The sequence below is a fragment of the Rhinolophus hipposideros genome, assembly GCF_964194185.1.
Source record: "Rhinolophus hipposideros genome assembly, chromosome: 6".
NCBI lineage: Eukaryota > Metazoa > Chordata > Mammalia > Chiroptera > Rhinolophidae > Rhinolophus > Rhinolophus hipposideros.
The window spans coordinates 53,582,860-53,607,708 of record NC_138052.1 but is presented as its reverse complement, the minus strand read 5'-3'; the positions used below and the strand labels follow the sequence as shown (position 1 = coordinate 53,607,708).

Genomic DNA, 24,849 nt, shown 5'->3' with positions numbered 1-24,849 from the left:
ACAGATCAAAACCTAGATGTAATTCAAGATACGTTTATATCCCCTCAAAAAAATGATTTCATAAATACATTGGTTCCTAAGGGAAAAAAAGTGGCTCCATACTTAGGAATATAGCAGACCTGTTCAAAGCACCTGTTTCAAGAGGGGAAAAATGATATGAACCAGAAATGATTCCATTTTGCTTTAAAAAATATTTGTAAAAAAATGTTCAGGAACTTAGCTTTTTGAATAAAGCAATAGAATAGATTTTCTATGAGTTCAAAACCTTGTTATAGTGTTTCCATTATAAACCTATCAGTTAAAAAAACCCAACACTACCAGAAAAACTTATCAGTAGCACCTTGACCTTCATGGTCTTATCACTTATTCAAGTTCTTACTACCACAAAAAAAAAAAAAAAAAAAAAAAAAAAAAAAAAAAAGAGGCAAAAAATATGATTACTCACTCAATATGACTACTTACTATGTTATCAAACTTTTTTCTCAAATTAGACATATGAAGTACAACATATGAAAAAGATTCCACTGAATATAGTCTAATGACCTGTGTGCTATTTAAAAATCACAATTTCTTTAAGTAGCATACAGTTTATCTAAATGCATATTAATGATTACAGATTGTATATGTCCATTTTAAACTTAAGAGACAAAGCTTATTATTAGATTTATTTTAGTAAATACCAATATTGACTCTTAAAAAAAATTCCCACATAAAATTACAAGAGAAAATTAAAGTGAAATAGGCCACACTATTCTAAGCGCATAGGCAACAAAACTAAAACTATGCCTCATTTGTGTATTCACTATGAGGTCTGAATATACAAACAAAATCAAAGCAATAAAGAATACTATTAGCACTTAATAAAGATTAGACAGAATACCAATAAATGTAAAAAATACAATGTATTATATGTTGAGTTTGAATGCAAAAACCACATATTTATTAAACACGATTAACTTAAAAATACCAAACCAATTTGTTTTAAAGTGCTCCTTATCCAGGACCTTGGACAAAACTGTCACGCCAAAGTGAATTTAAAAAAACAGTTTACAAGGCAAACACTGACAATAAGTATGGACAAGCACTACCAAAATATGCTATTTGTTCTTTAATTAAATAATGCCATTCTTGAGTGATATAAAGCAGTCACCTTAACAGAAATCCTTTCTTGTATAAATAGTCATAAATAAAAAATGTCTCTAGATATTCTAAAGAGCTGCAAACATTAATAATACCTTACAACAGCAGCTTAATGTCTATTTTAGGGGAAAAAAGTCACTAAAATCCTCTTCCATTGACAGTCATTTATTTCTCTGGTAGAAGTGAGCAAGGTCACTACAGTATTAATCTCTTTTCTAGAACAGTGTAAATAACAATGTATACACATCTTAAATTTGGTAGGTCATTTTTTGATGCAACAGAAAAATAAATAAATAAAAATTAAATACTTTAATCCAACATTTGGTATTGACAAATCAGTAGTGTCAACTTCACATATGAAGGACAGTATAGTCTGGTTTGTAAAAAATCCTCAATGTCATGGTACTTGGGCTAAAAATATTTAGAATATAAATGTTTCCTTTTTGCTTAAAGGAATACAGTACAATCACCATCAAGCTGCTCTTGTAACTCATTTTCAGCTGGGGTAAAGTGACCATTTGGTCCATGGCACAAGTTACATATGTCACACTTTTGTCAAACTGAAACCTTGTTTATAAGATTTCATGTTTATAAGCTACAATACACACTGAATAAGCCATCAGTCCCTCACAGTTTTTTAGAAAAATATCTACATTTATTCTTATGGATGTCAAAATGTTACACCATCATTTGTTTAAAAAGAAAAAAAGATGCACATTCATACTGTGAAGTTATTAGGAAAATACTCTTGCAAATAAACTATATAAAGATAAAATACACTTCAAAGGTATGTGGGGGTTTTTTTTGTTTGTTTTACAATATTTTATAAAGTGCAGAGAAATCGTAAGGGAAAAACTACTCCCTATAACATAGTTTAATTACAGCAGCTTTTGCATAGCAATACTTAGAGGAAGTTGGACACTTCTGTTTCCTCAGGAAGAGAAGGATGGAAGAGGATCTTCCAATTCAGATTTTTTTTTGGCCATAAATCTACTTTCTTCAGGAATGGTTGCTGACGCCAAATCTCCATTAAGTGTATTTCTTGAACAGTGAACAGGTCCTATTAAGAAAAGGTTAAACATCCTATCAATATTAACTCCAATCCTATGTTCAAAGAACATTTTAAGTTTCCTATTCAGAGACATGAAATTCCTTTAGCTTCCAGCTAATTTTTGATTGTTTGTTGATAGGAAAGAAAACTAACTTTTCTACTACTGGCGGTCATAAGGAGAAACTTCCGTTTATGAGATAAAATATGAAACTACCTAAAGTAGAAATATTTTGTTCATTGCTAGAACCATGGTTGGCAAATAATGGGAGTCAATAAATATTTGCTGAATTGAATTTAGTCTTTCATAATTACCTATTGCTCTTTCAGCCTCATTATTTTAATGCTATTTAGTATCCTCCTTGCTTTCTATACAAAGAAAGCAAGACCCAAAAAAGATCACATGCCTAATGCAAGATCACACAATTTGTAACAGGACTAGGACTAGTTCAGGTCTTGCTCTTTTCATCACTAGACTTTCTGAACAAAGCTGTCAAGGTACCTCACACCGAAACATCCCATATTTCCATTTGGAATGCCACTCACAAAACTATCACTGTAGGAACAAGTGAACACAGCTGAACACATTGGCATGCTCCTGTTCCAAGGCAGTTGCACTTTCATAGGTATATATCTGAACTTAACATGAACATTTACTATTTTTATATATTTTTAAAGCCTAGTTAATAAAAAATTGGAGCAGCTGTATCTGTCAAGGAAAAGAATATTTTGGGATAAAGACTTTCAACTAAGATTTTCAATTGCAAAACACATACTTTCTAAGAAATAGCACTGATTCAGTCTTGGCTGTCAACTAATTGAGACACTAAACTTGAGAATAAGCAGAAGGTAATCTAAGGATGAAAATTCTGACCTAGCCTACGGTTGTCAATTTTAAAAGTTCTACAGTATTAAGATATTTGTATGTATATAAATATGTATACATATGTGTGTAAGTGTGTGGGTGTGATTGCACGTATGTATGACTAATTTTGTTACATGCCTTAACAGCTAAATTGGGGAATACTAAAAGAAATAGGCATTTTACACTTACATCTTATGTGAAAACTGTCTTCAAAAATTCAAGACGACAGTGCGTAAAACAGAAGAGAGCTAAGGAAAATGGCTCGATTTAAAAAAAAATTAATTTAGCTACCATAAATGAAAATGTTCCCCTTACGGATCCAGAGAACATCATGCTAAGTGAAATACGTCAGATGGAGAAAGGCAAATACTGTGTGATCTCACTTATATGTGTAATCTAAAGAACAGAATAAATGAGCAAACTAAACAGAAATAGTCTCAGAAATATAGAGAAAAAACTGATGGTTGCTATATGGGAGGGGATGGGGATGGGAGGAAGGTAAAGAGATTAGGAACTACAAATTAACAGTCACAAGATTGCCACGGAGAATATGAAAGACAGTTTGGAGAATATCAATAATGTTGTAAAGATTTTGTAGGGTGTCAGATGGGCACCTGTCTTATTAGGGAGACCATTTCATGGACGGTGTAGATGCCTGATCACTGCAGTGTACACCTGAAGCTGAAGCTGAATAATAATGAATGTCAACTATAATTTCATATACATATATATATATATATATATATATATATATATATATATGGTCACAGGATGTGGAGTACAGCATAGGAAATAGAGTCAGTGAAACTGTAACAGCTATATACGATGTCACAGGGGTAATAGATTGGAGGAGGGAGGTTATCACTTTGTGAGGAGTATAAATGTCTAACTATTACATTGTTTTGTACACCTGAAACTAATTAAAAAAAAAATGTTCTCCTTAAAGGAAAAAAGAAGTGGCATCTAGGACAAGTACAAGGCAGCAGACAGAACTCTTTCCTGAGCTCTGGATTAAGGGTCATGTGTAAAAGGCCAAAAGAATAAGGTAAATTAGAATGTATAAAATACCTGCCTCAGGTTAACAGTTTCCCCCCATACCTAACCTCTTTAACCCTCTTTCTCTTTCCTTATCTCTTCCAAATTGCACTAAATTGGCCCAGTAAAGTTTGTTTCTTCCTTCCCCTTTCCACCCTCACCCCTTTTCTTTCTTCATTTCTTTACCCATTGTCCCAACTTAAATTCAAAATGGTAATGAGGACAGAGTAATGCTCTATATCAATGAATAGGTTATTGGTTCTGTAATAAAAATGGGCATAAAAAAAGATATCATCAACTTCTAAAGATCTGAAAATGGCAAGCAGTCCTTTTTAAAATCTCCATGATCTTCATGAACTCTACATTCTCCTCTAAATAAAGCTGTGTAATCTCGTAAGTAAAACAACTCTATCTTAATGTTCTCAATATATTCAAACACTAGAAATCCAACACCACTGTTCTGTCCCACGTTAGTCAGACTATGAATTAGCTGGGATCTTCTAGGCAACCAAAATAATCTAACCATTTGTCATGTCGTTTCCATAAGGGAAATAAAATCTGTGTTGCACACAACTGACTTATAAATAAACTCTTGGAACACAATCTGTTACTTAATTCAGAACTGTATGTAATTTCTATCCCACATACTTCATGGGCAATAGTGAAGACTTTGAAAAGCAACAGTTGTAATAATAAGACCATATTTCTGTTCCCTGGAAATCATGGTCTCAACTGTCTAACTGGATACTATAATTCACTATCACCCCCAGAAAAAATGATCTTCCTTGGCCATTTCAAATTATTTAAATAACAATGCTGATTTTGTTTCTTTGAACCTAGAACTTGCCTTTATTTTTCATTTTCTTGTTTCTTATTTTTTTCTTAGAATTCAGAACTTCCCTACCCACAATTTATTTTTTCTTCTAAAATGTTTTTAAATGTAAACGTAGTGGGAGTAGAAAATTATTAAGTGAATACTAAAATGTAATGGGAGTAAAGATTTTGGTATTAAATATATGCCTGAGATACACTATTTACAAAGAGACATTCAGCACTTCTTTGTTAATAACAAGGTGTCTGTAAGAGGATAAATGAGCTTCTGTTGATTATGTACTGTTTGCTTAGCTCCAAATTAAGGAATTAATCCAAAGATCAAGTACAGAAGTTCACTTGTCAGTATCCTTCATTTCAGCAATTTTGCGGAATAGGCCAAAGAGAGAGCCAGACCTCTCTCACTTACTATCTGGGTCTTCAAGAGGGATATCATTACAAGAGTCTGTATCTGAGTAGGTTCTTCGGCGTCGCTGGGAGAGTCGGTGAAGTGTAGACACTGGTTCTTTCATAGAGTGGCTACTCCTGAAAATTAAATTAAAAACATTAAATTGTATGGCCTTAAACAAATGAAAATACCCTCAACTTATCCGGAGTTTTAAATTACTTCTCTTTAACTGAGAGAGGAACTATTTTTATGCCCAAATATTTTAGTAATATTCTACTTGTTCAGAGGTCAAGCCACAAGTATGTCAAATCGTTTAGAATCTAGCTGGTAACCTGGAGACTATGGCCTCTGAACCAAACTAAATGGAAAAAGGGTGCAATAAAGAAGAAGCAATTTCTTTCATAGAGGAGGATCTAGCTAGACAGTAGACACATCAGATGGTTAACAAATGTTTGAGAACTGAAAGTTACCAATTTCACAACTGCACATATCTAGCTGTGAAAACAGCCCAGTGAAGGGGATAGGCAGGTAGTTTGGGAATATGCTAGAGGTCAACTTCTGAGAGCAGCAAGACAGATAAAGATGGCAAAACTATTTTTGGAAAAATAGTTTTCAAAAACTATTTTAAAAATCAGTCTAGAAAATCAGAAAACTAGAAAAATCAATCTAAAAAATTCAACATAGAAACTAATCACCATCACTCAACAGCATCTTGGCTACGATTGTATGAAAATCCAACATCAATGTTCTTAATGACAACCTTGATTCATCAAGAAGAAAGTAAAATTTTTGAATTCTTATTATATTGTATTTAATAAGGCAGAAAGAATAAAACACAGAGCAGAAAAATTTTTATCATAAAAATAAAATTTTATCAAAGGGATCAAGCTTCTATTTTTCTGGAAAATTTAGCTGGTGAACTCTTCATTCAGTGATAGGATTGGATACATAACATTACTGGACTACTCTGAGCACACGATAGTTCAATCCAAGATTGCATAATCACCAGAGGGAGAAAAAAGGTCACAACACAGTTAGGGCTCAGTTAGCACTTATTCTTAATGTAAAGAAATAAATACTAATGTCACTATAAGTTCATCACTTTCCAATGAACCAAATAAGAAAACCACAGCAACTTAAAAGAATATCACCTACCAAGATCAAGAATACTTTAATAGCCTGAGATAATAATAGCAAGATCTATCCAGAAGGTAAATTCTATTACTATGAATACACACTTTAAAATATCAATTGTTTTTTTCTCTTTTTTCAATGAGATCTTTAGCTTCTAATAAAACAATAGCTCAGTATGAATATATGATGCTATAAAAAGCTGTAGTAAAATAAGCCTAAGCTTTGGAGCCTTGATACATCAAAAATAGATTTCTATTTACCATCATTTGATATAATTTCAAACATCTAAAAAAGGTACAATAGGTGGCAAGGTGCTTAATTTATTCACTCAGCTTTTTCTTTATTGACTACCTACTGGGGCCAGGCCCCATACTAAGCACTAAGAGATAAAAATGCTAAGCAAATCAGAAACAGACTCTGCCCTTACCAAGTTTATATTCCACACCAATTTATGTTAAAGGCCCCAAAAAAGTAGATATAATTTTGAGAAACTTGGTCAAAATAAAAGGTCATTTTACCTCTCTGAACTGCAAGAACCAGGGTGGCTGACAGAACGCTTCATCTAGAAATTTAAAAAGAAAATGAGCACAATTCATATGTCAAGTAGAATAAAGCAGTTCTAGAATACTATTATCTTTATTCAGAGAAAAAATGCTGGCCCAAAAACTTATTTTTTAGACTCAAGTAACATTAGCACAATGTCAAGCTTTCTCCCTAATAACCATTAATTGGAATCTTTCTCAACAACGTATCGAAAACCTCTCTCTCTGTCTCTCTCTCTGTCTCTGTCTCTGTCTCTCTCTGTCTCTCTGTCTCTCTCTCTCTCTGTCTCTCTCTGTCTCTCTCTCTCTCTCTCTCTCTCTCTCTCTCTCACTCTGTCTCTCTCAGGGCAGGAACAGAGTCTGGTAGCAAAGCTTCTCTTTACCATTCATTATTCAGGTAACTGTTACACAGATGCTCTAAAGTGTGGTTTTCACGGAAGATGGCACGAATAATTCAAGTCTTTAAAGAACTCGGAAGAAGAATCCTGCACCTCAAATAGACTTCTAAAATATATATTTAAAATATAAGTAAAATTTGATTAAGAACATTAATAAATATGACAAATATTAAACATAATTTAGAAGATCCAACTAATTCACCAAAAAAATAAAAAGAGCCAGTAAGTAAAACAGATTATCAATATTTAACACGGTAGTAGAAAAAGCACATACTAATGGCTAAGGATGGTTGCTTTTATATACAGGGGTCAAGATTCTTACAAGTGCAAGTCTAACGTTTGTATTATGTAAATGCTTTCCACATTTGTAACAAGAGCTACCAGTTGTTCTGAGAAACCCCAGTTGAAACATTAACAGTTATGATCCAGCTAATTTGTAGTTCAGGGACATCCCTGCTACAATTATCACTCAATCTGTGGATCAAAATTACTGTTGTTTGAACTTCTATGATGATTTGAAATATAATTGAATGCAAGTTAATTTTAAGTGGGACACAATGAAAATAACTATATAAAATGTTTATAACGATCAAGTTAATTTTGGAATTCTCAAATGTTTCGGCTTTATTTTTCATTTACTCGTTATTTGTTTTTAAAAAAGGATTTTCCTATGAAGGCTGTCTAACCTTACTTTCCATGTTATTTGTCTCCAGAACTAATTACCATAAGCCACAATTTTTGCTTTACGTACAAAGGAAAATGGCATAGCGAGGAAAAATAAGCAGCCTCTAATATTTCTTAGATTAAGTTATTGGATTTCCTATAATGTTTATACTGAGAAAAGGTTTTAAAGTGACAGTTATTATTGTTTCTTATATATAAAACACATATATGACCTCTCTGGACTCTAGAGCATTTGTAACAGAAGGCATTTTCCTCATAAATTCAATGCAAAAACAAGGCAGATTTGTATTTTTATTGTATTTGACTCTATAAAGCATACCTTTAAAAAAAAACCAGTGTAACCCTTGCACATCAGTCTCAGGAACATAGTATTATATATCCATCCCAACAAATCTTCTTTCCCCCAGCTATATGTATTATTTAACATTTCACAGTATGTCTACAATTGTTCTAAAGAGCAACATTGTCAAACTGTGTTCTATTGAACACCACATCCTGTGAGATGTTAAAAAATAAAAAATAGGGCCGTCCTGGTGGCTCAGGCAGTTAGAGCTCCATGCTCCTAACTCCAGGCCGCTGGTTCGATTCCCACATGGGCCAGTGGGCTCTCAACCACAAGGCTGCCAGTTCAATTCCTCGATTCCAGCAAGGGAGGGGGGGCTGCACCCCTGGCAATTAGCAATGGCAACTGGACGTGGAGCTGAGCTGCGCCCTCCACAACTAAGATTGAAAGAACAACAACTTGACTTGGAAAAAAGTCCTGGAAGTACACACTGTTCCCCAATAAAGTCCTGTTCCCCTTCCCCAATTAAATCTAAAAAAAAAAAAAGAAGAGGAAGAATAACATTATTAAAAAAAATAATAATAATAATAATAAATAAAAAATAAACAAAAAGGGTTTAAAAGTCAAATAAATTTCAGAAACGCTGCACACCACATCTCCTTCTCAGAGATTCATAATATACTTTAGCATTACAGAGGTGTAACAGAGATGGCAGAGAATTTGTTTAAGTTAACCTAGCACTTCCCAAACTAATTTGGCCATAAACCTCATTTTCGTGGTACACTTATCTCAGTCAACCATACATTGATTAAAAAATAATAATCTAAATATAAATTTAGGTCATAATGTTTACTAAATCTCTTACAACTAAATTTGCTGGGGTGGGTATGAGAACCTAGGAATGAGCTGTACCCTTTCTTTCTTCTAACAAATACATTTTCAGTAACTGCTTAGAATAGCAGCCAGGTGGCATTCTTTCTCCTATGGAAGAGCTCCTGAAAACAGCTTGATGAAAAAAATGTAAAGTCTCATAAAACCTTATCTCACCTCAGAGTTCCCCACACAGAATGCTAGAGTAAGTTTATTAGCTTGAAAAGGACAACAAATCTGCTACCCTCTCCCCTCACCCCTCCAACCTGCAAAAAAGAATACTTGTTCAGTGATCAGAAAGTAAGAAAGTAACATTAAGCACCTAACATTTAAACAGGCCAGATCCTTTGAATGACCCTCTGAGGTAGAAGACTTGATTTTATAGGAAAAAAATGAGGTCCAGAGAGATTAAAAAACTTGCCTACAGGGAGGGTTCAAATCCACATGCGGACTACAAAATACTGTTTCCTCTGTAACATGACGTTTCAAATCCCTTACAACTTCCGTAAATATTTGCTTATTTTATCCCATCGTGGGTAAAACATTACTCCATTGTGACATTTTCACCAAATAGAACAGTTCTCCCCAACCTTTATTATGTCATGGCACCCATGGAAAATTATATTTTCCTGGCACACGGGTAAATGGCACAGCCCCTCTGAAGGGAGGGTATCAGGACCCTGACACATGCTGAGTGTACCAGATGAGAGGCTCCAATACAGAACATGAGTACATGCAAAACAAATTCATTCAACCTGTTGACTATTTCCCTTCCACTGCCATATTCTACCCTTAAAAAATAAAAACAAAACAACAACAAAAAGAAACATGTAATATTACTGGAAGAAAAACAAGTTGTTCCAACCATTTGAACAGGAGAAGGTGACACAGGAGAAACTAAGGGATCCGGATGAGACAGCTGAAACATCTCAGGTTTAAACTTGGCATTCGCTATCTTCACACATTCTTCAAGCGTTGTGATGAATGTATTACATGTGGCGCTAAGTAGAGAAGAGGCTTCATTCATGTTCTGAAAAATTACACACAAAGAATTGAACAGACTCACACACAGCTATATGGAATCATTCACCACCTTATAATCAAGTAGTGAAACACTATCTCCAACGGACGGGACCCCTTACTAGGTTATATTCAAATCTATTTAAAATACACTACCTTAGAAAATTAAAGCAACACATGAATAAGAATTATGTCTCTCAGGTAAACAATGTATGAAACTAGATTCCAAAAAAAAATAAGTTTTGCATTTAAACCAAATATATTGCAAAACTGTGTATAAAACTTATCTTTGACAAACCTAACCTAAATGGTAATTTTCTAACTATCAGAATTCCAAAGGTGATCACAGAGGTGAAACACCTGTAGAGTTACTTAGTGGCAGGCACAATCCACATCTACCCCAGGCCCAGTCTCCCATTTCTTTCTTGGTAGAATAAAAACTCCATTTTATTTTTTAAATGACAGGAAAGTACCTTGACCTTGGGTGATGAATACAGACTGGTTTAATCCAGTCATGGCTATTCCATGACCCTCTATCAAGTACTCATTTGTCCTAGTTTCCATTGACCCAGACAAAAAAGATGAGTAGTCTGCTGGGAAGTTTCTGGGATTTTTGTTCCACGATAAAAGCTAAGGACAGCAACTTGAGGTAGCCTCTCTCCATCCTGGCTACCCCACTGCTTCCTGCCTATGTGTGGCTTTGGCAGTCACCTTGACTCATTGGGTATGAGGAGGAAAGAACCCAACACAGCAAGAATAGCAGAGTGGAAACGTGGAAGAAGCCTGGGTCCTTGATACTCTCCCTGAGCTGCTGGAGCAAATGTGAGGGCACCTACCTCCAGAGAGCTTGTGGTGATACAGTATGTGGCCTTAGGGTTTAATGTACCTACAACCAAACGTGACCTACCTCACACAAGATTCCTCCCCAACAGGAGAAGACCACAGGAGAGGTAAGATTTCTTGTCCCACTTCTCCCACGTTCAGCAAAAGGGGCCTGGGCACCATGCTGGCCTTTCAGCTGGACAGCAGAGGGCTCATTGGTCCTACTTTATCAGAAAGAATAAGCCTAATCCATAGCCAGGTCCTACAAATCTTAGTTTTGATTCCTAGATCACTGTTCTGAGAATATTACTTTTAAGTTATTTCATAAAGCTAAGTTATGACCTCTCAGTAATTAAGCTACAACTTTATTACACAAGAAAGAGAATAGCTGTTGTCCAATGAATTTGAGTAGTCATCCTGGAAAACAAACCCTGGAATGTTTCGTCCCTACTCCAACCACCTAATTAACAACTGGCTGCAAAGACAGGCCTTTGTTCCCTAGAGAAATGTGCTACAAGAACTTACAGATTTCCAGAGAGTCTACAGTAGAGAGAGCTCAAAACAGCTGAAAATAAACTCATTTTGAAAATGCTTCCCTGTCATCTTATAGGAAGAACCTCATCCACCAGTGTACAGTAAAGCCTAACCAGACACAAAGGATCATCTTTGTTATACCTCTATGCTGGGAGATGAATGATTCTCATCATGGTGAACAAATTCTTGGATTGTATGAACTTGCTGCATTAGGAGGTCACAGTAGAGGCGAAGTTCAGACATTTTGGTTTTTAGAGATTCACTGGTTTCATTTATTTCTGAAAGAAACATACATAACCATTCAGTTAGATCATTTTCATATTTTGGGGGCAAAACAACACATGGAATAATGTTTTAAAAATATATAAACACGTATAGCTTAAGAGGTGTGAGACCTTGGAAATAGGATACAAGGGCCCTAAGAAAACACCTTCTCTTCAGATAAATAGAAAAAAATTGGCAGTCATATGTCTGACATGAAGTTTGAATAGATTAATCTCCACAGGCAGAGTGATGACCACTGATATTTCCATTACTCATTTTTCATTTGAAAAGCACTTGTATTTCGTCTTTTGTGAATTGGACTTTCTTGTCCTTAACACATTTTTCCAGTTCTCATGTTTGAGTTTTCTCTTAATAATAATATATAGATTGACAATTTACCAAAGTTCTTATATACTAAATTTAGCAATCTTTCATTTGTCCTACACACTGTGAATACATTTCAAGATATGTCAGTTCTCTTTCAGTTTTCTTTATTGTATATTTTGGAAAATAGAAGTTTTTAATTTATATGTAGTGAAAACTATTGCATATAAATATTCATTTATTTTCTTCTGTTCCTTTCATAGCTTCATTTTCAGAATTTTTTTAATTAAGAGCTTACTTTCTTTTCTTCAAGATCTCCAGACAGACTAAACATCCAGCCATGATCTCAGCAACTCACTTGCCAATACCTTCTACACTAGAGGTGTAAGCAGGAGAAGGAAGAGAAAAAACTACACAGCAGATCCTGGTGTTTCTCCATCTTCCCTGAGCCAGTGGCACGGCTGTGGTACTAGCCACACAGCCACCCTAGTCAGAGTTGACCAAAGCAGCTCTACCTGGCCATCTAACCAAACTAAAATTAATTTCTACCCACATTTAAGTCCATTCCTTCTTTTTAACCACAGTAAAATATATTACCATTTTAACCATTTTGAAGTATACAGTTCGGTGGTATTAAGTACATTTATGTTATCATACAACCATTATTACTACTGTCCATTTCCGGAACTTTTTTTTCTTCCCCAACTCAAACTTTGTACACATTAAACACTAACTCCTCCTTCTCCCCTCTCCTAGGCCCTGGAAGCCAGTACTTGCTGTTTCTATGAGTTTGACTACTTTAGGTACCCCATATTATGTGGCATCATATAATCTTTGTCCTTTTGTGACTGGCTTATTTCAGTTAGAGTTGTATCTTCAAGATTCATCCATGTTCTAGCAAGTGTCAGAATTTCCTTCCTTCTTAGGGCTGAATAATATTCCATTGTACTTATATACTGTACTGTGTTTATCCATTCATCTGTCTATAGATACGGGTTGTTTCTACCTTATGGCTATTATGAATATCCATTCCTTCTCACCCTACCCTTAGCCACATTCTATCCATTATGTTCTTTTATATATTTGAAAATTGTTACAAATTCAACATTTAGCCTTCATTTTTCAATACCCATAATTAGTTGCTTTCACTAACTTAGATAATTTCTATTGTTTTTAATTACAAAAGTAGTATCAGTATAAAAGTATATGAAAAATTTTGGAAAAATCAAAAAAATATATAGAAAAGAAAAACCAACTGCAATCTTACTACCAAGATCTAAATACTGTTATTTCACATTATACCTGCAAAAAATTGAATTAATACCATAAATTATTTGCTTTTGATTTTTATTTAGTCCTTTTGAATTGGCAATATATGTACACAATAAAGTCAAAAGGTACAGTCAAAGGGTATATAGTGAAAAGTAAATCTCCACAAATTCCCTTTCTAAAGGTAACAGCTTGATCAATTCTTGTATCTCTTTCCTAAGCTGTCCAACGAATACATACATAGTTTTGAGTCTTGCTTTTTCAATTATTTAACCTTGGGAATTTTCTCACATCATTAAAATTCCATGTAAACATTTTACTGGCTACATAATAAGCACTATATCTTTTACTGAACCATTCCCCTAAATTTAAACCTTTGCATTGTTTACAATTTTTTTGCACTATGATGAACACCTACGTACGTAAACCTTTTTCTATATTTCTGATTATTTCTTTGGGATAGATTACTGTAAGTGAACATGACAATGTACATTTATATTTAAGAAAACATTCTCACCACACCGGAAAAATCTGCAGTTACCTTTTTCTTTTTTCGTCCTAGTATCAGTCAAACAGGCTTTGGAGCTCCCCAGAGCAACCAGCCACCTCTGTCTTTCAGCTGCATTCACAGCCTTCATGTAGAAATGCTGTTCTCCTGGAATGATTAATTCCATTCTTGTGTTGTCTGCTGAATGGACTAGGATGATACACAAAGGAGAAATACAGTCATGGACTTAAGTAAGTTAGGGAGAATGAAATCAGCACTCTCACATAGTACTAGAAGTTTCAGACACCTCAAACAACCATGATTCAAGATGCAGGCAGTGCTACTCCCTAAGGGGCTACCTAGTGGCACCTTCCAAACCACCATTCTCACATCTAAGCTAGCTGGCAGATGTACCAAAGTGGTAATGGCATGTAAAATAGAAAACAGTAACAAATTAACTACTGAGAAGTGAGAACTAAGAAGTCCCTCCTTTGGGGCTAACTGTTCCACCTTAAATAAACATGCATAATTACACGTATCACTCCGTTTTCACTGATTTCTTCAAAAGCAGAGTCTGTGCTTTGGTATCTCTGAAGCCTAGGACAGTGCCGAGCACGTAGACGAAGAACAGTCATAGATAACTACAGCCACATTCCATTAGAAAATAGTCCTCCACTAATGCGCATATCATAATCACCTGTAAGGCAGGAGCATTTTGGAGACCTTCTCCTCTTCCCCTCCATCCTCTTCCTCCTCTCCTACACACCACCCCACCTCTTGATACTCTGACAAAAGAGAGCTAATCAAGAATTACACTGAGCCAGCCAGTCCTAAATTTTTATTGTAAGACTAAATTTGTGTCACATTGTCATTAATCGATAAGGCTTTACTCAACTCATAGCAGTGAAGTTGGGGAAGCAGGGGAAATAAAAGCAGGAGCACAAAGGAGTCTTTGCTCTAATAGAGGTGAGAATTTAACAGAGAAAACAAACTGACATACTAAAAATAATCAAAACACCTAAATGTTGAACTCTTTGGTACAGAGACTTCATGTGGAATTATAATGAGAGAAAGCTTAAGAAAACGCAGAAAATAAAAAAGTCTTCAAGAAGAGGGATTAGATGATAGCAGGATTTGGTTAAATCTGAAACAGAAAAACTGCACGAGAAAATTCTAGATGAAAAAGTAGAATGTACTGAGGCTATCAGGAGACAGGTCTAAATGGAGCCTTGTGTTGTATAAAAAAGTAATGATATTCATGAATGGACAAACGACCAATGATGGGTGCAAAAGATTTCTAGGCCAAGATAAAAACTACTGAAATCCCAAAGCTCCAAGAGTAACTTTTTTTTTGCTACTTGCTAATACTAGTGAAAGCACCAATAGCTACCTTAAAAGAAAACAATGCTCTAATTTCCAGTGATGTTTCTATTAAGACAAAACTAAAATACAATGACTCATTTTTAAACATACTATAATTTATGGATTAGTCATGAGCTGTAATCTCCAAAGTAATCACCTGAGAAGGCAACAAACTTAACAACAATGCTTCCAAAAGACCAAGTTCCTAGGAAAAATGGACAAGATCCCTACACATAAAACTGCAACACATTACTGAGAGAAATTACAGACCTAATTGAATATAGGAATATACCACGCTAATGGATCAGAAGACTCAATATTATCAAGAATACAATCCTCCCCAAGTTGATGTATAGATTCAATGCAATTCCAATCAAATTTCTGGCAAATATTTGTGGAAATTTACAAGCAGATTTTAAAATGTATAAGGAAAGGCAAAAGGCCAATAATAGCCAAGATAATCCTGAAAAAGAACAAAGTTAGAAGACTTAGACTATCTGATACTAAAAAGTATAAAACTAAAGAAATTAAGACTGTGTGATATTGGCACAAAGATAGAAAAACAGGCCCATATAACAAAAGACAGTCTAGAAAAAGACCCCCACATATAGCTTTGTGACAAAGATGTCCTTACAGTGAGTGTGTAGGTGAAAGGTTACTCTTTTCAATTAAGTGCTGCTCAGTCAAATGGATATCCAGATGGGGGGGGGAAATGAATCGACCCCTGAAACCTATATGTTTATTTATATATAGAAATAAATTTTAAGCCAAACACAGACCTAATATAGACCTAAATATAAAGGGTAAAGCAATTAACATTCAAGAAGGTAACAGAAGATTTCTTAAGTGGGATGCAAAAAGTTCTAATAAAAAAAATCGACAAACTGGATTTTATTGAAATTAAGAACTTGTGTTCATCAAAAAATACCATTAACAGAATGAAAATGCAAACTATAGGGTGGGAGGATACCTTTGCGATACAAAAAATCATTCAGACTGTATCAAGAACTCCTACAAATCAATGTGAAAGATAGCCCAATTTAGAAATTAGGCTAAAAAATTGATAAGGGACTTCAATAGATGTCCAAATGGCTAATTAATATCTGGAAAAATAATCCTCAAAATCATTAGTTATTAAAGAAATGCAAGTTTAAACCACCATGAGATACCACTATACACTAGAAATATTCAAAATCTTAAATGAACCAAGTTTTGGCAAAGATGCAAAGCATCTGTCATACTCTGCTAGTTGAAAAATAAACCGCTACAACCACTTTGGTAAACAGTTTGGTATTATCTGTGACAATGATTCTTTCCCTGATCAAACTTCAGTCAGGCTCCTCTGAGCCCTCTGCTTGACTAGGCCCAAACTTGGACTTCCATCTCTGTCCTTGCTGAGCCCAATTTTAGCAAGAATCCTGACAAGTCAGTTTAGTCAGAATTTCCCATTCTCAATATCTTATCGCCCTGGATATCTGACCAAATTCCTCTCCCCTACCATGCCCCAGGTATTATAGTATCTGATCACCCTGGCCTGCCTTTAAGAATCCTGCTAGGTTAGTTTGACCAGAATCCCCCTTTAGCCCTGAAGTTTCCTCCTAGCAATTTTCCATCCACCTATTTCTCCTTCTGTTTCTTTGGCTATAAATTCTCACTTTTCCTTGTTATATTCACAGTTGAGCCCAATCTCTCTCCCCTACTAAGAACCCCACTGCAGTAGTCCCTATACCTAACAGTTTGCCTTATTATTTTAACCAGTGTCAAGAATAATTTCTTCTTTAATATCTGTTAAAGCTGATTCAGCAATTCCACTGTAGTTCTAGGTATATATTGAACAAAAATTCATATACCGGGGGTGTCAAAAAAATGTATATACATGACTTATATTCATCTTTTGTTATCGGTATATATTGAGTATTACAATTTTAATACAGTTTTGTCCTTTCTTAAAATGTGTGTACATTTTTTGGGCTCCCTCTGTATATGTGTAACAAAACAAATATATAAGACATTTATGGCAGCTTTATTTATTATATTTATTTATTACCAAAATGGAGGGGAAAAAACATGCATCAATACTAGAATGGATAGCCAAATTGTGGGATAGTCACACAATGAACATACTACATATATTACACAAACTACAAAAAAATGACTGAACATGGATGAAATTCATAAACATACTGTTGAGTGAAAGAAGCCAGACACAAAAGAAAATACATAGATTTATTCCACTTGTAAAATGTTCAAAAGCAGGTAATACTTATATATGGTGATGAAAGTCAGATTAATGGTTACCTTTTAGAGGGATTAGGAGGCATACTATCCCAGCATGTAGGATACCAATAATATCTTAATTCTTGATGTGGGTGGTAGTTATACAAGCGTGTTCACTTTGTAAACATTCTTCAAAGTGAATACTTAAGATTTGTGCCTTTTCTATGTGTGTTATTCTTTAAAGAAACGACTACTTTAAATAAAAAACAGTAACAAAAATGATTCCATGACTTAAAAATGTTTAGAATTGCCTTAGAATTCTGTCACTAACAGTCTTTTAAAATCCGCAAGGTTTGCAAATCTTTGAACATTGAATCTAATTTGATTTCTGATTTTTTCAAATGTCATTTGGAATCAAATCTAGAGAATCCAATAAGATAAAACCATCACTTTAAAAAAAAAAAACCACTAAAACTCATGCTTTGAATGTGCTTTTCTTGTGTGATTTATACAAATAAAAAAAAAAATCATATATCTCAGGGAACATGCAGGTAACAATACACCAGGCTGAAGTTTCTTTATCTTATTTATATAGCCATGACTCCCTCTAGGAGTTTAATATTCACTGCTCTAGAGCTTTAATTTTTTCTTCAATTCTCCCTGAAGAATTCAGTACTTTCCATTATCATTTTGCCTGATCTCTCCTACCTACCTACCTCCATCCCACACACCCCAACCATGCGTACAAATGAATCAAGGGTCCATGAAACCTTCCTTCATGAAAATTACAGCATGACTTATTGCTTTATTTCTACCATTCAGAAAGTGCACAGCATGGAAAGGGAGGAGGGGGGTAACTTTACAGTCTAGAAATCTGACAAAACACTGCGTCAGCCAAGTGGTGGTCAAGGTTAACATCGAGAGTCGAGTGAAATTATGTCTTGTTGAAACTGGATTCTTGATGTGCTGTAATGAAAATGGCCGTTACCTTTGTGACCTTCCTCACTGAGACCCGTAACCCCAGTCTACATCATGTGAAGAACAAGACAGAATCCAACAGGGGGCCTTCCTACAATATTCCTGACCAGTACTCCTCAAAACTCTCAAGATCATCCAAAAAGAAAAAAAACATCTCTATCACCCAGAAGGGCTTATCTCCAATTCAGCAAAGAACCAGTTTATGACTCTGACTTCATACTTTATGAAAAACCTATAAAGCATCTGTAGAGTTCAGCTCCCAAACTTTCTAACACTTTTCTAAGAGAATGAAAGAGAATATTTAAGCATGAACTCTTAAGTGGCATTCACAGAAATCGTGTTTCAAGTCCAAATTGGAAGACTAGCACTAATACTTTGAAATTCAACTCAAAGTATATTTATAGAGAGAGAAATATCAAAAACTGTGTTTAACAATGGCAAGTGACACTCCTGAGTGCTAAGGAAATAAATGGTATTAGAAGATCCTTACTTGGTTAGAAATGCTTTTTTTCCTCTTTTTGGGGTATGCTGAAGAACACTTTTACTTACCTAACTTCAAATTCCTCTCACTCCGTATATTCACTCACCTTTAATTTCACAAACTGCCATCTTTATACTTCCTTTGCTCCCTTTGCAAACGTCATCTTGTGAATCATAGTAGGACAAGATTCCATTATCTAAAACAAACCATCGAGGCTGCCAACCTACAAAGATCATAAACAACAAAAGATTAATAAGAAATTACTTTCATCACATAGAAAACTGAACTCAAAACTTACCATCCATGTTATTCTTGGCTCTAAAATAACATTCTGACAATGAATTTTTAAATTACCAAGCCTTGCCCAAAATGTTCTTATATCCATCTCTACTTTGTCAGGAGAGATTTCTGGGGAAATCTCTCGATCAGCATAAATATGGGGAGTAATACCTTTATTCTGGCTGACAACATTCTCATTAACAACCCATAAGACCCATCCTCAGTAACAGTCCTACATAGGATACAACATAACTACCCCCTTTTTCTAAAAGAGAACAGAGTTGGGTTACGATGCAACAGAAGACATAGGTTCTAGCCCCAGCTCTACTACTATTCTTTAGTTGGATAACCTAGGACAAATGTTTTCATTTCAGTAACTATCAAAACGCTCAGTCTCTCAAGTGAGTGGATGGAACAAGATAACCTCTCTGGTGTCACCCAGCCCTCTAATTCTGCAATGGGACCTTCCCCTCTCTTATAAATGTTTCCTAGCAAACTCCCTTCCAACAGTGAGCACCGAATGAGTTCCAGTCTTACACAGAAGCTGCAGACCCTGTAGTTAGAGCATGGATTCCCAACCACCCCTCTCTCCTTGCTCTGCTGCTGCACAGCTCTGCACAGGCAGAAGTGCTAGAAACTGCAATCATTCACTTAATTAGTATTTATTCAGTGACTAGAGCGCAACTATCACAGACTGGTGTCTACAACAGAACTGGGGATGAGGAAGATGGCTTTCCTCAGAGCTCAGTTAATGCTCTTGCAAGCCAAACTCAGTGTTCCCTGAAATCTTATTGAGTACGCTACTAATTTACAACAGTTCACTGATTAGTAACACGGTGGCCATGCTGGAAGCTGTGTGACTGTCTGTGTCCTTTCTGTGATTATTAAATCACAATTCGGCCTCATCCTTTTAGACACAGCCTACTATATGATTAATCAACTCTGTTTTTCCAGGGCCAAATAGTACCAAGACAGTGACAGATGAGGGAATCATTCTTACATCCTGACACAGACCCAGGATTTACCAATCCAAAACACTTTACCTGTAACATTTTTGAAATGACAATGCTGAGTCATCACAAAAAGATTAAATGCTAGCAGGGAATGAATGTCGTAATACAGTTCAGAGAGATGGATATCCACAGACAAGTTTCAGACGCTTGGAAAATTCTTTTTAAGAAACACTATATTCCCCAATGAGGCCAAGCAAATTTAAAGGTAAGTTATTTTAATACATGAACATTATCTTATTCATCACTGCATTCCTAACACCTAGAATGGTGCATGGCACATAACAGGTGCTAAAAAAATGTATTTCTCAAGTGACTTATTGAATGAATGACTAAATACCAAAAGAGTGAGATACTACATGTTATCCATGAGAGTATAGATATGCAGTATATCCGTGAGATTATATTGTATTGAACATGCACAGAAACGATGAAAACATTCTTTCCAAACACTAATTCATCTTGGCAAACAAATTATAAACAGTGTGTGAAAATACACTCCTCCAGGTCCAGTTTGATTTTTGAAGCCTGCGTTATTGTGATTCAATCTCTCTTTAAAACAAATATTGAGCAAAATAATTCATTTAGAATTTGTAGCAACTAAAAAGGTGACCATGGTTAATTAATCTAAGATTGTTAATTATCTCTACACACCTTTTTGAAGAAATAATAAAACAACCTCCAATTGATTCAGTTACAAAACACATATCTGTGAAAAAGACTCATAGATATTCCCTTATAATTTTTTTTTAAAAAGCACATTTTTATCTCAAACTACCAAATGTTATTGAAATCTTTCTTCTCTACAAAACATTCTCAAAGAACACTGTCATCAAACTGGAAGATTCCTTACAGATCACTTAGTGTGAACAGCTGCTTATCGTTCTGTCCTAAGATGAACTAAAATTAATAATCAGCATGCCACTGAGTCAAATTTAAATTTTAAAAATGGAATTTTTCCAAAAAAAAGACTTCATCAAGCTTGTACATTGCATACTAGCAGTTAACTTAAATGCTCTACAAAGACTAAAATCTTAAGCACATTTGGTTAAATATTCAACCAGCTGGTGCTCTCAGTGCCACAGGAGATGAGAAAGAAAGCCACCAAGACTGTATTTCGATCCAGGAATAAATTATGACTCATCTCAGTAATCTTACATTGCTCTGGGCTATGCATAAGTGGTTTCTTCAAAAGACCTCCCAAGACACTGTGCTTATAAACATTTGCATCTCAAAGCATAGAAACTACTGTCTTAAAGTTAATACAATATCTCAACTAAATGGTGTAACTGTTCTCACAATTGCCCAAATGAAAATGCTTAACAAAAGAAATTCCCCTATTTTTTTAAATGTTACCTGTTAAAACAGATCATTTATAGAAACAAATTGTTTAGCATCCAAGTGCGAACAAAATAAAGCATCTGTGCATCATAAATGTCAAAGCATTTGCTGCTATAAATCTGGCTTTAGCATTGCAATTAATCAAAAACACAGAGACAACTGTAGCTCAGTGCTCACGCCTCAAAGTGTTTATGTGAAGATTTTGCACAAGGTCGGGTGTACATAAGTTGACTGTATCCTACAATTAGTACTAAGGAGTTCAATATTTTTGGCAGAGTGAATAAGTGGGCAGCAAGTCAAGATTTGCCTATTATAGTGGCCCAAGAAATCCACTGCTATTTAACCTTCTCTTAAACCCATTCCCCTTCCTCTAATTTGGTGAGATCATAGAATTCTGAATTGGAAGGCACTTACAGGGCATACCAGATGATCACCCTGGTCTTATCAGATTGAGATCCTGAGAGAAGAGGTCACTGGTCCTTACCGTTGGTTGACGGCAGAGACGCGATTAGAACTCAGATTTAAGACTCTTAATAAACCAGGTTGTTCGTGTCATGGAAAAGGGCCCTTCCCTGCTGGTCTCATGTCTACAAAAAAAAACCTAGCTCTTTGGAGTTCTTCCTTCCAACCCATTTCCTTCGTGGTTGAAATTGACTTGTCTACTCCATTTCCGTGCATTGCACTTTCTTCCGTTTCTCACACAACTGAGTTCCAAAGCACAGGGCTACCTCAATGACAACCAACCCCTAAGAGAGTGTTGTCTAGGAACAACTTCAACAAGAGAACTGTCAAAATAAACTGCACTACTAAGGAAATAAAAAAAAAAAAGGACTTCTTAAAATTAAATCTTGATTTTCAAAGGGTCCATGCCACTCTTATACCCCGACAACTGTTATTAACAAAATGCTGAATTAAGCGTGAAGAAGGACAGAGATGACAACCCAGGCAGAGTGGGAATTGTTCGGGAAGCTACAAAGGGAAATCCAAGTATTATTCCTCGGGCAAAGGAGCGGGCAGGTGCACCTCCCACCTTCGGAAAGGTGCGCCGTCTTGAACGGTCCCCTGCCGAAGCCGGACGGGCTCTAAAACCGGGCAGAGAAAGAGATGAAGCCCAGGAGCCAAACAGAGCCGATTCGCTGGCTGGGAGGCTCACCGCAGGCCACGCGGCGGGACGCAGAGCCCCGGCCCTGCCTCCTCGGCACACTTGCCGCGGAAGCCCGCCCAAGCCCTGTCCCCGCGGCCCCCGAACCCTCCGAGCACCCGAACCCTCCCTCGTACCCGTGAGATAGTTGGTCCACTTGTACAGAACGCCCTCCATGCTTCACAGCCCGGCGCCGCGCATCCTCCTGGCGTGGCGCGGGCCGCGGGGATGGGGGAAGCGCGGAGCCTGGGCAGCCCCGCCCGGCCCGCCGGGCCCCTCCCCGGGCGCCCCCAGCCGGCACCAAGTCTTCCTGAGCCCGCGCGCGCCGTGGGTACGTGGCGGCCCTTAGAGGCCGGAACGGCGGCCGCCCCGTGGAGCTCGAGGACCGCGAGGCGCGGGCTCAGACATTCCCCCGCGAGCCTCGGGGGCGGCGGCAACAGAAGTGTAACCGCGGCCGGCCTCGCGCTCGCGCTTCCGCGGCCCGGCAGCTGCCTCCCGCGCCCCGGAGCTCCCTCCTCCTCGCGCTGCCTTCCTTCCCCCCGGGTTCCCCGTTTGTTTTCATTGACCCCGACGTCGCTTTCACTTCCTGGATGAAAGGGGCCGGCTTGTCCCGGGAAACCCCTCCCCGGCTGCGCGGCTGAAGGAGACAGCGCGGCCTGCTGCCCCGCCGCGGTGCTGGAGGCTGAAAGAGGAGGGCGTGCCGGCGCGGGGCACCCTCAGCCTCCCGGCCGGGGCGCTGGGCAACTCTCATCTTCCCTCAGGCCCTCTACCGGCGGCCCCGGGGCTCCCATCCGCCCCCCAGCTGCGGAGACCCGGACTGACCGTCCCTCCCCCGGGCCGAAGCCTCTCGGCCCAGAACCGGCAGGCTGGGACCCTGCTGCGCGCACAGCCCCTGGACCCACCCGAGCACTATCTCCCTGCGCACCTGTCCGGGGGGCGGTGACTTAGGCCTCCTGGGTTGTCCTATAACGGAGGCTGAGGTTCCTGCCGGTGTTTCACCCCACCCCCAACCCCCACCCCAAGAAAGTAAAAGACTTTATGTTCCTTTGTATCCTCCTCACTTTCAGGGAATCCAAGAAATTATCTCTTAGGAAGGCAGTGTGCCACTGAAAAGCCTCCGGCCAGGAATTGCTAGGGGCTCCAAGGAATCATCATCCGGCTAACAACCTTAGACAGTCACAACTGCATTTAGAATATAACACGTGGAACCGAACTTTGGAGTTTATTTTATTCTAAAAATGGGGGCTTTCCTCTAACTTTTATGATGTTTAATAATCCCGTTTGGAAACGATCATCTTACAGAGTTGACAATTTTCAGATTTATGGACTTTTGCAAGCTTTACGCAAAGCAGATATAGCAAGCTCAGTGCTGTGGCTTTTCTTAGCATCACTGAGGCAGAGTAACACCTCCTCTTCCAGAACCCAATCCAGGCCTTCAGCCTTTCTGGTTTGGGTAAGAAGTCTGGGTATTTGCTTGGAAATAAGATAAATTGATGGATTGCTAGAGACGAGGATAGACGGATAGGTAATAAATCAAATGTTAATAAGTGTTGCTATGATCCAAGTGGTAGGTATAAGGCCATGATGAGGGGGTAGTAAAAATTCAAGTTTTCTGTGTGTTTGGAAGTGTTTCATTCTAAAATGTTGAGGGGGTAAAGCTGGCTTTGTGTCAGAACTTAATCAAATCCCTACTGTGTATTGGCTGTGAGATTGGAACAAAATGCCCAATTCTCTTAATTATAGTAGTCTCCCCTTTGCTTTTCAGTAGTTTGGTCTCCACTTTCCGCATTTTCAGTTATCTGAGGGCAACCACATTTGAAAATATTAAATGGAAAATTCCAGAAATAAACAAGAAGTTTTAAATTGTGCCGGGTTCTGAGTAGCCTAAGGAGAACTGCTGTCCTGCTCCCTCCTGCCAAAACAGGAATCATCCCTCTGTCCAGAGCATTCTTGCTGTGGCACGGTACAGTATTTTGAGAGAGAGCATCACATTCACATAACTTTTATTATAATCTATTGTTATAATTGTTGTTTTGTTATTAGTTATTATTGTTAATCTCTTACTGTGCCTAATTTATAAATTAGTCTCTATCATAGGTATG

General features: G+C 37.0%; 1 protein-coding gene across 2 annotated transcripts; it reads right to left on the bottom strand.

Moving 5' to 3' along the window:
- Window positions 1-562: 562 nt before the first annotated feature.
- On the bottom strand, window positions 563-23,863 carry PLEKHA3 (pleckstrin homology domain containing A3). Of its 2 annotated transcripts, none has more exons than XM_081052517.1 (8): window positions 23,673-23,863; window positions 19,083-19,199; window positions 13,993-14,148; window positions 11,736-11,872; window positions 10,084-10,248; window positions 6,960-7,003; window positions 5,329-5,444; window positions 563-2,200 (listed from the first exon to the last, which is right to left on the bottom strand). In XM_081052517.1, the coding sequence occupies exons 2-8, from the start codon at window positions 19,102-19,104 to the stop codon at window positions 2,073-2,075; spliced, it is 768 nt and encodes a 255-aa protein (XP_080908643.1). In that variant the 5' UTR covers window positions 19,105-19,199; window positions 23,673-23,863; the 3' UTR covers window positions 563-2,072. The 2 variants fall into 2 exon arrangements, with proteins under 2 accessions (XP_080908643.1, XP_080908642.1); XM_081052516.1 differs by lacking the exon at window positions 23,673-23,863 and adding an exon at window positions 22,885-23,316.
- Between the last annotated feature and the right edge of the window lie 986 nt (window positions 23,864-24,849).